The sequence below is a fragment of the Giraffa tippelskirchi genome, chromosome 10 (genome assembly GCF_054371585.1).
Source record: "Giraffa tippelskirchi isolate mGirTip1 chromosome 10, T2T-mGirTip1v1.2.pri, whole genome shotgun sequence".
Lineage (NCBI taxonomy): Eukaryota > Metazoa > Chordata > Mammalia > Artiodactyla > Giraffidae > Giraffa > Giraffa tippelskirchi.
In genome coordinates this window covers 29,034,577-29,050,325 of record NC_137284.1, presented here as the reverse complement: position 1 = coordinate 29,050,325, position 15,749 = coordinate 29,034,577, and the positions used below count along the sequence as shown (strand labels likewise).

At 39.2% G+C, this 15,749-nt stretch overlaps 1 protein-coding gene across 30 annotated transcripts in view; it reads left to right on the top strand.

Moving 5' to 3' along the window:
- Positions 1–15,749, top strand: part of PAK1 (p21 (RAC1) activated kinase 1) — a 276,797-nt gene that overhangs the window by 241,449 nt on the left and 19,599 nt on the right. For all 30 annotated transcript variants that reach the window (XR_014067789.1, XR_014067788.1, XM_081537524.1 and 27 more), the window contains 3 exons: positions 2,486–2,598; positions 7,037–7,154; positions 11,705–11,804. Coding sequence is in view for 28 of the 30 variants with exons in the window: in XM_081537524.1 (XP_081393650.1) it covers positions 2,486–2,598; positions 7,037–7,154; positions 11,705–11,804 (331 nt within the window). In the remaining 2 variants the exon portion in view is untranslated. The remainder of the gene's footprint in view (positions 1–2,485; positions 2,599–7,036; positions 7,155–11,704; positions 11,805–15,749) is intronic.

The following is a 15,749-nucleotide window of genomic DNA, read 5'->3' as shown; positions in this document are numbered from 1 at the left end:
AAAGCAATTTTTTCTCACTTAGGGTAAGGAGTGGAGGTGTTCAAAATGTTTCAAAAAAATAGTTTCTGTTCTTACTGATAAATGACTCTTGGCAGAAGCTTGTCCATACTTGATTTGAAGAAATAATAGAGTCTGTAGTTTTCCCATAAAAGTTGAATTATTCATCCCCTACTTTTCTGGATGATTCTGGAATGACTAGTTGTAGTTGTTCTGTTAGATGTTCATGTTCTTCGCTGTTATTTCTAGGAAATAAACACTTAAATAATTTGAAGTCTAGTCCTGTGGGATGGAGTAGCCTATTGCTGATGCTCTTTGTGGTTTAAAAACAAAGTATTTATCAACCCACTGAATTCTATCTTTTCCTCTTCATTGCCAAAAAGATTTCCTGAGCACACACTGTATCAGGCCCTATGCTTGGCACCAGGGATTCTGAGCTTCAAACGAGCTCTCAAGTGTCTCGAGATACACACCCTAACTAATCATCATACAATTCAGTATGTGGTGAGTTCCACAAGAGATGTGTAAATATGGTCCTATAGGGCTTTAAAGAAGGCAAAAAACCTCTCTGGTTTGGAGAACAAAATTTCTTTTGGTCTGATACAAAGTATAAGAAGGTTTTGAACATGTGAAAATGTGTAAGATGTTCCAAATGGAGAAAAGCTCAGATATGAGCATACATCTTTCATTGTAGCATATGAAAGAATATAGTGAGAAGTAAGATAGAGGTCAGATCAGAAGGACTTTGAATGTTGGGCCAAGGAACATCTCTAGGAACAGGAACCTTTAAAATCTTCAGTCTGGGAGAGTGTTATCAAATGTGTACAGTGGGGAAGATTAATCTGGCTCTGTGTGCAGAATAAATGGGCATCACTTTTGAGATTCTAATCCTGACTTTGCTACTGAATTGTTGTGTTTGCAAGTCATATATCCTCTCTGAATTACAATTTCCTCATCTATCAAACATGGTTGGTAGTAATATTTAAGTCATAACATGTCTCAGAGGATTAAATGAAATACATTTGAGAATATTCTATGTAGTACCTGACACACTGCAAAATGGATGCAAAAGTGTCTTGGAAACTATCATATTCCTTAAGTTGGTATTATGTGAAAATTTGTTTATTTCTATAGACAAAAAGCCTATCAAGATCTTTTTCATACATAAACATTAAGGATGCCCCTTTTCTATTCTCTCTTAACGTGGTCAACTCTGATTTACTTTTCCACAGTTCAAAAAGGCATCTCCCCTTTATGAAGCCTCTACATTGATAGTGTGAAAGAGTTCTTGCCAGTTTTATGTTTCTGTAACATTTTGTGTGGGCTTTTGTTAAAGCACACCTACCTCTTTTATATTGTGAGTTTTGTTTTTTTTATATTAGACCATTCTGTGATATTTTATTTTATTTATTTTTTTAAATAAATTTATCTATTTTAGTTGGGGGCTAATTACTTTACAATATTGTAGTGGTTTTTGCCATACATTGACATGAATCAGCCATGGGTTTACATGTGTTCCCCATCCTGAACCCCCCTCCCACCTCCTTCCCCATCCCATCCCTCTGGGTCATCCCATTGCCCCAGCCCTTAGCATTTGTCTCATGCATTGAACCTGTAATGGTGTTCTGTTTCACATATGATAATATACATGTTTCAATGCTATTCTCTCAGAATGTCCCACCCTCACCTTCTCCCTCAGAGTCCATAAGACTGTTCTATGCCTCTGTGTCTCTTATTCTGTCTCGCATATAGGGTTATCGTTGCCATCTTTCAAATTCCATATATATGCATTAGTATACTGTATTGGTGTTTTTCTTTCTGGCTTACTTCACTCTGTATAATGGGCTCCAGTTTCATCCATCTCAGTAGAACTGATTCAAATGTATTCTTTTTAAAAGTGTTTTTTCTAATATACGTATTTTGTAGCAAGTTTGATCTTCAAACTTTGGTTCACATTAGAATTACTTGACTTGTAAAGGAGGCTTGTTAAAATACGGGGTTTTTGAGAAAAAGAAGTCCCTATTTATCAGTACTTGAGCTTGGATTAAGTAGAGATCTAAGCAGGTAGAGAGATAAATGGAAAGATCAGTTTTTAAATACTTTTACTTCCTCATTTAAATTCTTCATAACCATGTAGAATACCATGATAAATGATCCTTATACTTAGCAAGTGATCTTTTCCATTAAATAGAAAATTTGTGCAAACTACACCCCCTCACTCCCCTAAAAAAACCCCACAGAGTTTCTGATTCAGTGGGTTTGGTTGGGGCCTGAAAATGTTCATTTCCAGCACATTCCCAGATAATGTTGATGTTGCTGGACTTTGCATTGAGTACCATTGGTCTCCAGTGATAAACTGTGAGTTCCTCAAGGGCTCAGACCATATTTTATTCATCTCTGTCTCCTAAGTGTTTATGTCTGGTACTTAGTAGGTGCTCAGTAAATTCAGAATGACTCTGGTTATACATTGAATGTACTTTGATTTCAGGTGGCCATTAAACAGATGAACCTTCAGCAGCAGCCGAAGAAAGAGCTGATTATTAATGAGATCCTGGTCATGAGGGAAAACAAGAACCCAAATATTGTGAACTACTTGGACAGGTATGGAGTGGTAGTTCTGTCAGAGAAATAAGGCCTTTGGGACTGATGTATGGTAGTGCTATTAGAGAAGGCAACACCAGCACTCAGAACTGTTGCCATTCAGGAATCTTTTAAGGTGCTCAGCTCTGTGTCTCTGAGCCTGCATGTTGCTGGACAGCTCTAACTGCTGCACAGTCTTCTGGGTTAGGCTGAACCCCACCACCCTGTAGCTTCTCCCAGCTGGTCCTGCCCCAGGAAATGCCTTCAGCCCTTCTGCCTGAGCCAGACACAAAGGTCTTTAAATCATTCTGTATCTCAAATCTTTTCCTCATCCTGCTTACCCTGCTGAATAATTTTTAGTTTGTCTTTATTATCTTAAAATGTGACATTCAGTAGTTTTGTTTGAGATTTGAGCCGTATGGAGAGAGTGCGACCCCTCCTTTGTTCTAAACTCTATGGAACTTGATTTCATTCTTTTTTTTTTTTCGTTCATTTAAAAAATTTTTTTAAAAATTTTAAGTGTTCTGTTTTCATTGTTGACCCCTAATAAGTATGTAGTCAGTTCAAATCTCTGATCCTTTTTTCTTTTCTTAACAAGAGCTTGTCTTAAACTGGTAACATAGATTTTTGGTTATCTTCATTAAATTCCGTTTTGATTCTTTTAACCCATCTTTCCAGCCTGTAAGAATTCTGTTCTTTAAGATAATAATAAGAGTTGTAGCTAATATTTGTGGTATGCTTTTCTTTGTACTAAGCACTTTTTTGAATAGCAGTATCTCATTATGAGGTAGGGTTTAGTGTCTCCATTTGACAGATGAAGAAACTGAGATTCATAGAAATTAATAACTTGTCCAAGACTAGTAAGTCAGTAGGTAGCAAATGAGGGTTTTGGATTTGAATATTCCTAGCATCAACATCCATGCCCTTTTCCATTATACTATGTTCTTTTCTACCGTATCTGAACAGAGAAAGTGCTTCTTGCCTGGGTTTCAGAGACATCAGAGGTGAAGGTGATATTGGACCAAGTCTTGGACTCTCAGTAGTTTTTCTTACTGTTTATCATGCATTGCCAACTTGTTTTTCATTGCTGCCAGATTATGCCAGATTTCTTGTTCTGAATCTAGAAGTGGTAAGTGTTCATTTCTTTAAAGAGGAAAGGAGTTGGACTTTGGCCTTCTCTGTTTTGGAGATGATAGTCTCTCCATGATGTAGGTCATGACTGGCTCTGAAGAATCCTCTGAAGTTATTCATCCTCCCGTCTCTTTTAAGAACTTATTATATGGAGAATAAAGCATGGATAAGCTTCTGAGGATTATAAGGATACCACATTTTGGCTCAGGATAAGGAAAAATGAAAGCTGTCTTAAGGGTATGGCCTATCTCATAAAATAGTGAGTTCCTCATTAGTGGAGGTAAGTAAACAACAAAATGCATGTGGTTGAATGAATCTGTGTTCTGGGAATGAGATTAGAGAATTTATAAACGGTTTGTTTATCATGCCTTTGCTGGTGTTTCCAGAGGCTTATTATATTCTGCAGTCAGAAATAAATTAGGCTCAGTCCTTGCCATCAGATAGCTTGTAGTCTGGTGTAGAAAAACATACCTAGGAGCTCTTGCTGGAGGAGAAGAGTGGGTATTCTTAAGCTGAACATTCAGTGAAGGTGCTACATTTGAGAGTCTGTGGTTTTTGTGAGTTCCCAGAGGAGAACTCCATTCATATTTTTTCTTCTCTAAATATGGGATGCTCTGAAACTTTTTTGATGGTACCATGGCACAGTGTATCAGTTCAGTTCAGTCGCTCAGTCGTGTCCAACTCTTTGCGACCCCATGAATCGCAGCATGCCAGGCCTCCCTGTCCATCACCAACTCCTGGAGTTTACTCACACTCATGTCCATCAAGTTGGTGATGCCATCCAACCATCTCATCCTCTGTCGTCCCCTTCTCCTCCTGCCCCCAGTCCTTCCCAGCATCAGGGTCTTTTCCAATGAGTCAACTTTTTGCATGAGGTGGCCAAAGTGTTGGAGTTTCAGCTTCAACATCAGTCCTTCCAGTGAACACCCAGGGCTGATCTCCTTTAGGATGGACTGGTTGGATATCCTTACAGTGCAAGGGACTCTCAAAAGTCTTCTCCAACACCGCACTTCAAAAGCATCAATTCTTTGGCGCTGAGCTTTCTTTATAGTCCAACTCTCACGTCCATACATGACTACTGGAAAAACCGTAGCCTTGACTAGATGGACCTTTTTGGGAAAGTAATGTCTCTGCTTTTCAATATGCTGTCTAGGTTGGTCATAACTTTCCATCCAAGGAGTAAGCGTCTTTTAATTTCATGGCTGTAATCACCATCTGCAGTGATTTTGGAGCCCCAAAAAATAAAGTCAGCCACTGTTTGCACTGTTTCCCCATCTATTTCCCATGAAGTGATGGGACCAGATGCCATGATCTTAGTTTTCTGAATGTTGAGCTTTAAGCCAGCTTTTTCACTCTCCTCTTTCACTTTCATCAAGAGGCTTTTTAGTTCCTCTTCACTTTCTGCCATAATGGTGGTGTCATCTGCATATCTGAGGTTATTGATATTTCTCCCGGCAATCTTGAGTCCAGCTTCTAGCCCAGCGTTTCTCATGATGTACTCTGCATATAAGTTAAATAAGCAGGGTGACAGTATACAGCCTTGACGTACTCCTTTTCCATTTGGAACCAGTCTGTTGTTCCATGTCCAGTTCTAACTGTTGCTTCCTGACCTGCATACAGGTTTCTCAGGAGGCAGGTCAAGTGGTCTGGTATGCCCATCTCTTTCAGAGTTTTCCACAGTTTATTGTGATCCACACAGTCAAAGGCTTTGGCATAGTCATTAAAGCAGAAATAGATGTTTTTCTGGTACTCTCTTGCTTTTTTGATGATCTAGCAGATATTGGCAATTTGATCTCTGGTTCCTCTGCCTTTTCTAAAACCAGCTTGAACATCTGGAAGTTCACGGTTCACGTATTGCATAGCTGTATAGTAACTGAGACAACATGAATCTGGTCTTGAGAGCATTATGTGAGGCCCAGCTAAAGGGACTGTGCTTTGTCAGTGTTCACATAATCTTTTGTACACTCGTGTTTTCCCCCCAATCAGTCCAAGTTGACAGATGTCTTTTCGATGTGCTGGGGGATGGCCTATAAATGCACATTCTTTGTCAGGCATGAAATAGGCTTATGCCAGTGGAGGGGTTTTTACCCAGTCCTGAATTCTCTTTTGGTCCAACTCCCCATAACAATCATAAGAGATTGTTGAAGGAGAAATTAAGCTGTCATATTCATTCTTCATGGACATTAAAAAACTGCAAGACTTTGATGTATAAAGAATGCATAATATTATAGAAAGAGGACTGAATTGATTAACAGGCAAGAGAATAGGATTTAAATCTTACCCTTTACTTGAAACTATTTTTTCCAGTACCCTCCCATCTGCCCAGCAGTAGTCCCAACATGGGGATGAAGATGAGATGACATACCACACAGCTCAAGCCAATCCAGTCCGCCTCCTTTGTCTAAAGCTAGCGCAAGAGTTTGTAGAGCTCTAGACTATCTTTGTTGTTTATTTGTCTTGTTTTGTAGCAGAGGAAACTGACAGGCTAAGTGACCTTTTTACTTGTCACATAACAGAGCTGAGTGATCCAGTCCCTGAGTGAAACTATCAATTTTAGCTCTTCTCAGCCCCACAGTCTCTCTAGTGATACAGTACTAAATTGGAAACCCTTGACTTCCAGAAGAGCCTTTGGTTCTACAGTCCTTACCGAATTTATTCCATTCTTATAATCAGAGATATTCAAAATGGAGATCATTGTCAGCAGAATGGCTGTGTGTATAAAACTCTACAGCTTTTTAATGGTTTTTATAACCATTACTTTATTTAACATTTGCAGTTATCTTTTATTTTACTCATTGATTTATTCAGTAAATAATGACATCTACTATGCCACTCTCTCTAGGAATGGAATCTTGAACATGACCTGGTACTGTTCTCATGGATCTCAAATCTAGTAGAACTCTCAAGGATGTTTAGTGACTTCCCTAATATTGGTAACATGGACTCTAAATCCCATCTTTGTCAGATGTTTGGGTACTCTCTGCTTTCATGCTTCTAGAGGTGTGGGAAAAATGCCTGATTTTAAGAAATACTGCTTTGTGTTGTGATGAAATAAAATTTTATTGCATCTTCAACCTAGTGATTTTAATTGTGTCTTTTGGGGCTTCACAGGACAGTCTGCTTTGTTTTCTCTAGTCGAATCCTTAAGAGATGTCATGCTAGTGAAATGGTCCCATAGATTCTGCTTTTCTTCAGAAAAAAGGACCCTAGACTCTTCCAGAGTTGAGGGAAATGCAGAGTCACTCTGTGTATATGCTTGTCCTTTGAAAGCCACTGCTATGGCTTAGTGTACCCTATTCCTACTCACCTTTTACCTTTACCCCTGCAGTTACCTCGTGGGAGATGAGCTATGGGTTGTCATGGAATACTTGGCTGGAGGTTCTTTGACAGACGTGGTAACAGAAACTTGCATGGACGAAGGTCAGATCGCAGCTGTGTGCCGTGAGGTAAGGCCAACAGCCAATCAGACTTGAGCAGGACATGGCTTCCATATCTATGTATCTCAGGGTTCTGCATCTGATGGGATCTCAGCCTTGGAACTGTAGAGGTGGGAGAAATTAGTTGTACTCACCCATCATCCTTTTATGATACCTGTTTTGATATTTTTAGCACCATTCTTTTTTCTTTAAAGGTAGCTATATGCTGAAAGAAAGTTCATATACACACATATATATATATACACACACACATATATATAATCGTGTATTATTTCAGCCTCTTAAAAATAGCTGCTGTGAACACTTATTTTCCTGTATCTCTTTAATATGGGTATATATTTTAGTCGTATTTTTTTATTCTGCTTTCCTGCTTTATTCATGTGTTATGAAGGAAATAAAGCAGAGTAAAGAGAGAGTGACAGAGGAGATACTATTTCAAATAGTCATAGAAGGTTTTGCTGTGTATTTGAGTAAAGATCTGAATGGTATGAGAAAGTAAGCCAAGCAGGAATCTAGGGTAAAATACTTCCAGACAGAAGGAATAGGAAACAAAGTTTAAATCAGTATTCTTCTCTCTCCTTGTTGCTGTCAAACGTCTAAAGTTTGTAAAATGCTTGTGTAAGGAGGGAGAATAAAAACCTTGGCAAGGCCTACTTGAGAAGCAGTGTCCTTAGGGGATGGCCACATCTTCATTAGAGCGAAAGGATGAAGGGAGTATTTGGAGAAGTTGAGTGTATTGGGTGCTTTGCTGATAAGAGACTGAAACTTTATCATAGCTTAATAGTATAAAAGTTTGGGAATTAGGGAAAGAGTGCATGATTAAGTGGTTAGAAGATTAGGTTCAGAGTTTTATGGGGATGAGTATGTCTAGGGTTTGATGATAGAGGAATTAGAAGCATGCAGATGAAATTACATGGTTTTATAATAATATTAGGAAAAATAAAGTCATGTGAAATCACTGCTGTCCTAGAAAACATGATCATCATTTCATTAAAATCCCTGGGATCTAGAACACATATACAGGTAGGTTAATGGAATTAACACAGGCCTGGGATTCTTAGGAGATCTGATTTATTTTCTTTACTGTACCACTGAGGTGGTGTTTCTCAAATTTGTTTCATTATTCTCCCTCCCCCACCAGGAAACTTTCAAGACTTTTTTTCCTAATCACATTTCCCCCATGAAATTTAGTATCATAGATAAACTATGTATCTGTTTGTATTCTGGGGACCTTTGGAAATGCAGAGTTATTGTAATATCTAAGATGTTATTCATTTCAGTCATCTGAAGAACTGACTTTTACTGACTGAGATACATGCAAATGTATGCTTGGAGAAATCAATATGTCTCAAGTGATTTATCTTAGGAATTGCAACATTCATACTGTGTATACCTTAGGGATACCATGTGGATAAAAAAGCATTTAGAAAAACATTTAAATGCTATGTAAATATATGGCATTAATATTATCCATAAGTTCTCATAGAGATAATTCACCTTTCTAAAAATACCTTTATTGAGATATAATTCACATACCATATTATTCACCTATTTAAAGTGCATAATTTAAAAGGTATTAGTATATTTAGTTATACAGCTATCACCATAATCAGTTTTAGAACATTTGCATCACCCTAAAAAGAAACAAAGAATGTTCAAACTACTGCACAGTTGCACTCATCTCACATGCTAGCAAAGTAATGCTCAACATTCTCCAAGCCAGGCTTCAACAGTATGGGAACCATGAAGTTCCAGATGTTCAAGCTGGATTTAGAAAAGGCAGAAGAACCAGAGATGAAATTGCCAACATTCATTGGATCATCGAAAAAGCAAGAGAGTTCCAGAAAAACATCTACTTCTGCTTTAATAACTATGCCAAAGCCTTTGACTCTGTGGATCACAACCAACTATGGAAAATTCTTCAAGAGATGGGAATACCAGACCACCTGACCTGCCTCCTGAGAAATCTGTGTGCAGGTCAAGAAGCAACAAGTTAGAACCGGACATGGAACAACAGACTGGTTCCAAATTGGGAAAGGAGTACGTCAAGGCTGTATATTGTCACCCTGTTTATTTAACTTATATGCAGAGGACATCATGCAAAATACCGGGCTATATGAAGCACAAGCTGGAATCAAGATTGCCGGGAGAAATATCAATAACCTCAGACATACAGATGACACCACCTTTATGGCAGAAAGCAAAGAAGAACTAAAGAGCCTCTTGATGAAAGTGAACGAGTTGGCTTAAAACTCAACGTTCAGAAAACTAACATCATGGCATCTGGTCCCATCACTTCATGGCAAATAGATGGGGAAACAGTAACAGACTTTATTTTTTGGGGCTCCATAATCACTGCAGATGGTGACTTCAGCCATGAAATTAAAAGACACTTGCTCCTTGGAAGAAAAGTTATCACCAACTTAGACAGCATATTAAGAAGCAGAGACATTACTTCGCTGACAAAAGTTCCGTCTAGTCAAAGCTATGGTTTTTCCACTAGTCATGTATGGATGTGAGAGTTGGACTATAAAGAAAGCTGAGTGCTGAAGAATTGATGCCTTTGAACTGTGGTGTTGGAAAAGACTCTTGAGAGTCCCTTGGATTGCAAGGAGATCCAACTAGTCCATCCTAAAGGAAATCAGTCCATAATATTCATTGAAAGGACTGATGTTGAAGCTGAAACTCCAATACTTTGCCCCCCTAATGTGAAGAACTGACTCCTTAGAAAAGACCCTGATGCTGGGAAAGATTGAAGGCAGGAGGAGAAGGGGATGACAGAGGATGAGATGGTTGGATGCCATCACCGACTCAATGGGCATGAATTTGAGCAAGCTCCGGGAGTTGGTGATGGACAGGGAAGCCTGGCGTGTTGCAGTCCATGGGGTCACAAAGAGTCAGACGCAGCTGAGCAACTGAACTGAACTGAAAAAGAAACTCCATACCTATTACCAGTCACTGCCCCCCCGCCCCCACCTAACCTGTTTCCCATCCCTTCCAGCCCTATGCAGCCACTAGTCTATTTTGTGTCTCTGTAGATTTGCTCGTTCCAGGTATTTCATATAAATGTAATATGTGCTCTGATTGGCTCATTTTGCTTAGTATAATATTTTGAAGGCTCATCTGTTTTATAGCGTATGTTCTTTTATTAACAAGTAAGATTCTGTTTATTTGCCTGTCCATCAGCTGATGGACATTTGGGTAATTTCCACTTTTTGACTCTTATGGATAATGCTGTGAACATTCATGGGTAAGTTGTTGGTTGAATATATGTTTTCACTTCTCTTGGGTATGTGCCTAGGAGCGGATCTTCTGGTCATGTAGAGACTTTATGTTTAATATTTTGAGGACTGGCCAAAATGTTTACCACAGTGGTTGTACCATTTTATATTCCTACCAGCAATGCATGATGGTTCTAATTTCTAGAAATCATCCTTTCTCTCTATAATTTTTGACATCCAGAGGCCAAAGTCTCTAGCCTCCTTAGGAAAACGGGCCTTACTTTTCCAGGGAAAAGCCGCTTCTGGATATTGGTTTGTTTTTAATTTAGCCATTGGTGTATTCTTAGAAAGTGAAGTATTAAGTTGAGAATATTTTAGTAGTGTCCTCTAATTGGTTTGCATATTTTTCGTGTTTTTTAGTTGGTGGAAGCCTCTAAATTTTAGTTTTGGGTTATGAACTTACTAACAGATTAAGTAGTAACTTTGAGAGTATCTTTTCTGATCCTCACCTTTTACAGATGGGAAGACAGTAGCCCAGAGGGAATAAGAGATTTGTCTAGAATAATTTTGTTGGTCAGAACCAGGCATTTTTATTATTCTTTTCAGTCTCTACATTACTCATTCTGCTATTGAGTCTGTGTTTTCCAAGGTTCTTTTTCTTTCTTTATTTCCTATAGCATTTGCCAATTTCAACCATTACCATAACTTGAAAGACTTGTAAATGTTTATTTCAAGTCCAGCCTCTCTACAGCACTCAAGATTCACACCTGCAGTTGCCTGCTGGACATTTGTCTGCAGATGTTTATGGGAATGTAAAATCCAGATAAAGCAAACAATACAAACTACCTCCTCACCAAAATAAGATTATCTTCCTAAATTCACGACTTCTAGTATTATTTCCATTTGTTTAGTTTCCCAAATGTGACTCTTATTTGTCATTTTCCTGCAGTTTTTTCTTTAAAAATCTTTTCCATTCTTCCTCAGCATTTTTTTTTTTTGCCTTGGGTTCTTTGTCAAGGTGCTAATGTTCTGTAAACAATTCTAAAACACTTTGAGAAACTCCTGTACCTAAAACTGTTATAAGCTATGTTACAATACGCTGCGGTCAAGTATCATACAAGAAAGGTATGAGGCAGCACCAAGTATTAAAAGTATGTTTAGTAATGAGATAGGAGATTGGATTTTTGGACCTACCTCTTCCATTTATTTGGAGTAAGTTCTTTTACTCACTGGGGTCTCATTTTTGTTATAAAATGAAGAGATTGGATTAGTGATTTTCTGTAAGTCTTAATAATTATTTGTCCTTTCTCTCTCCTTCTGCCCACATCACTTCAACAGTGCCTGCAAGCTTTGGAGTTTCTGCATTCGAACCAAGTTATTCATAGAGACATCAAGAGTGACAACATCCTGTTGGGAATGGATGGCTCTGTCAAGCTAAGTGAGTAAGAGTGATAATAACTTCTCTTCCCTCTGGGACCCTGTCTTCTCTGGGATGGTAATCATATAAGAGTAGCTACAAGACTCACCAAAGAATCTATTTTCTTGGATATGCAGGCACTTTATATTACTCAGCACTATATAGGATGGCATTTTTTCCCCATTCACTTATACATTCAGCGAAAAACATTTATTGTGATGGGCACCGAGGATACTTTTGCCTGTATTTAGGTAGTTCTCAATCTATTGTGGGAAACAAAAAATACATAATTAGAAAAAAAGTTTAGTGTAATAACTTTCATTCAGTCATTCATTTAGCAAACTTTTATAAAATGTCTGTTCATGTGGTCGGCCATGTGAGAATGTGAGTAAGAATGCATAGTTCTTATTGAAGGCCTTGTAATTAAGTAAACATATAATTGTAATATAATGGGAATGAATTGCAGGCAGAACATTCTGTTCAGAAGTGTAAGGACCAAGAATCCAGACAAACAAATTGTGTCATGGGTGGATGGGTAGCTTATGGGAAGACTGTTAGCAGTCTCTACCCTAGGGCACAAGAGGAGGAACTTATTAAAGCAGGATCATGCCTCAGTTCATTTCAGTCGCTCAGTCGTATCTGACTCTTTGCGACCCCATGGACTGCAGCACACCGGGCCTCCCTGTCCATCACCAACTCCAGAACTTGCTCAAATTCATGTCCATCGAATTGGTGATGTCATCCAACCATCTCATCCTCTGTCGTCCCCTTCTCCTCCCACCTTCAGTCTTTCCCAGCATCAGGGTCTTTTCCAATGAGTCAGTTCTTCACATCAAGTGGCCAAAGTATTGGGGTTTCAGCTTCAGCATCAGTCCTTCCAATGAATATTCAGAACTGATTTCTTTCAGGATGGACTGGTTGGATCTCCTTGCAGTCCAAGGGACTCTCAAGAGTCTTCTCCAACACCACAGTTCAAAAGCATCATTTCTTTGGTGCTCAGCTTTCTTTATAGTCCAACTCTCACATCCATACTTGACTAGTGGAATAACCATAGCTTTGACTAGACTGAACCTTATTGGCAAAGTAGTGTCTCTGCTTTTTAATATGCTGTCTAGGTTGGACTGAACGACTTCACTTTCACTTTTCACTTTCCACTTTCATGCATTGGAGAAGGAAATGGCAACCCACTCTGGTGTTCTTGCCTGGAGAATCCCAGGGACGGGGGAGCCTGGTGGGCTGCCGTCTCTGGGGTTGCGCAGAGTCGGACATGACTAAAGCAACTTAGCAGCAGCGGCAGCTAGGTTGGTAATAAGTTTTCTTCCAAGGGGCAAGTGTCTTTTGATTTCACGGCTGAAGTCACCATCTGCAGTGATTTTGGAGCCCCCAAAAATAAAGTCTGTTACTGTTTCCCCATCTATTTGCCATGAAGTGATGGGACCATATGCCATGAAGTTAGTTTTCTGAATGTTGAGTTTTAAGCCAACTTTTTCACTCTCCTCTTTCACTTTCATTAAGAGGCTCTTTAGTTCTTCTTTGCTTTCTGACAAAGGTAGTGTCATCTGCATATCTGAGGTTATTGTATTTCTCCTGGCAATGTTGATTCCAGCTTGTGCGTCATCTAGCCTGGCATTTTGCCCGATGTCCTCTGCATATAAGTTAAATAAGCAGGGTGACAATATACAGCCTTGACGTATTCCTTTCCCAATTTGAAACCAATCTGTTGTTCCACCTGCAGTTCTAACTGTTGCTTCCTAACCTGCATACAGATTTCTCAGGAGGCAGGTCAGGTGGTCTGGTATTCCTGTCTCTTGAAGAATTTTCCACAGTTTGTTGTGATCCACACAGTCAGAGGCTTTGCTGTCATCAATAAAGCAGAAGTATATGTTTTTCTGGAACTCTCTTGCTTTTTCGATGATCCAGTGGATGTTGCTAATTTGGTCTCTGATTCCTTTGCCTTTTCTAAAACCAGCTTGAACATCTGGTGGTTCACAGTTCATGTATGTTGAAGCCTGGCTTGGGGAATGAGCATTACTTTACTAGCATGTGAGATGAGTGCAGTTGTGTGTTAGTTTGAGCAATCTTTGGCATTGCCTTTCATTACATTTCTTTCATGCGTTGGCATTGGGATTGGAATGAAAACTGACCTTTTCCAGTCCATTGGCCACTGTTGAGTTTTCCTAATACGCTGGTATATTGAGTGCAGCACTTTCACAGCATCATCTTTTAGGATTTGAAATAGCTCAACTGGAATTCTATCACTTCCACTGGCTTTGTTCATAGTGATGCTTCCTAAAGACCACTTGACTTAGCATTCCAGGATGTCTGGCTCTAGATGAGTGGTCATACCATCGTGATTATCTGGGTCGTGAAGATCTTTTTTGTATAGTTTTCTGTGTATTCTGCCACCTCTTCTTAATATCTTCTGCTTCTGTCCTTTATAGTGCCCATCTTTGCATGAAACGTTCCCTTGGTATATCTAATTTTCTTGAAGAGATCTCTAGTCTTTCCCATTCTATTGTTTTCCTCTATTTCTTTGCACTGATCTGAGGAAGGCTTTCTTATCTCTCCTTGCTATTCTTTGGAACTCTGCATTCAAATGAGTAGATCTTTCCCTTTCTCCTTTGCTTTTTGCTTCTCTTCTTTTCACGGCTATTTGTAAGGCCTCCTCAGACAGACATTTTGCTTTTTTGCATTTCTTTTTCTTGAGGATGGTCTTGATTCCCATCTTCTGTACAATGTCATGAACATCCATCCATAGTTCTTCAGGCACTCTATCAGATCTAATCACTTGAGTCTATTTGTCACTTCTACTGTATAATCATAAGGGATTTGATTTAGATCATACCTGAATGGTCTTGTGGTTTTCCCTACTTTCTTCAATTTAAGTCTGAGTTTGGCAATAAGGAGTTCATGATCTGAGCCACAGTCAACGCCCAGTCTTGTTTTTGCTGACTGTAATGAGCTTCTCCATCTTTGGTTGCAAAGAATACAATCAATCTGATTTCAGTATTGACCATCTGGTGATGTCCATGTGTAGAGTCTTCTCTTGTGCTGTTGGAAGAGGGTATTTGCTATGACCAGTGCGTTCTCTTGGCAAAACTCTATTAGCCTTTGCCCTGCCTCATTCTGTACTCCAAGGCCTAATTTGCCTGTTACTCCAGGTGTTTCTTGACTTCCTACTTTTGCATTCCAGTCCCCTATAATGAAAAGAACATCTTTTTTGGGTGTTAGTTGTAGAAGGTCTTGTAGGTCTTCATAGAACCCTTCAACTTCGGCATTAGTGGTCGGGACATAGACTTGGATTACTGTGATATTGAATGGTTTGCCTCGGAAACGAACAGAGATCATTCTGTCGTTTTTGAGATTGCACCTAAGTACTGCATTTCGAACTCTTTTGTTGACTGTGATGGCTACCCCATTTTTTCTAAGGGATTCTTGCCCACAGTAGTAGATATGATGGTCATCTGAGTTAAATTCACCCATTCCTGTCCATTTTAATCCTCTGACTCCTAAAATGCCTGTGTTCACTCTTGCCATCTCCTGTTTGACCACTTCCAATTTGCCTTGACTCATGGACCTAACATTCCAGGTTCCTATGCAATATTGCTCTTTACAACATCGGACTTTGCTTCTATCACCAGTCACAACCACAGCTGGGTGTTGTTTTTGCTTTGGCTCCATCTCTTCATTCTTTCTGGGATTGTTTCTCCATTGATCTCCAGTAGCATATGGGGCACTACCGACCTGGGGAGTTCATCTTTCAGTGTCCTATCTTTTTTCCTTTTCATACTGTTCATGGAGTTCTCAAGGCAAGAATACTGAAGTGGTTTGCCATTCCCTTCTCTAGTGGACCACATTTTTCATCCCTAGTTGTAGACGATTAGGGTTTCATTCCTGGGAAATAAAATAAGGAGCTAGTAACCAGATACTGGTGTATCGGGATGGTTTTCAAGAAGAAAGCAGAAT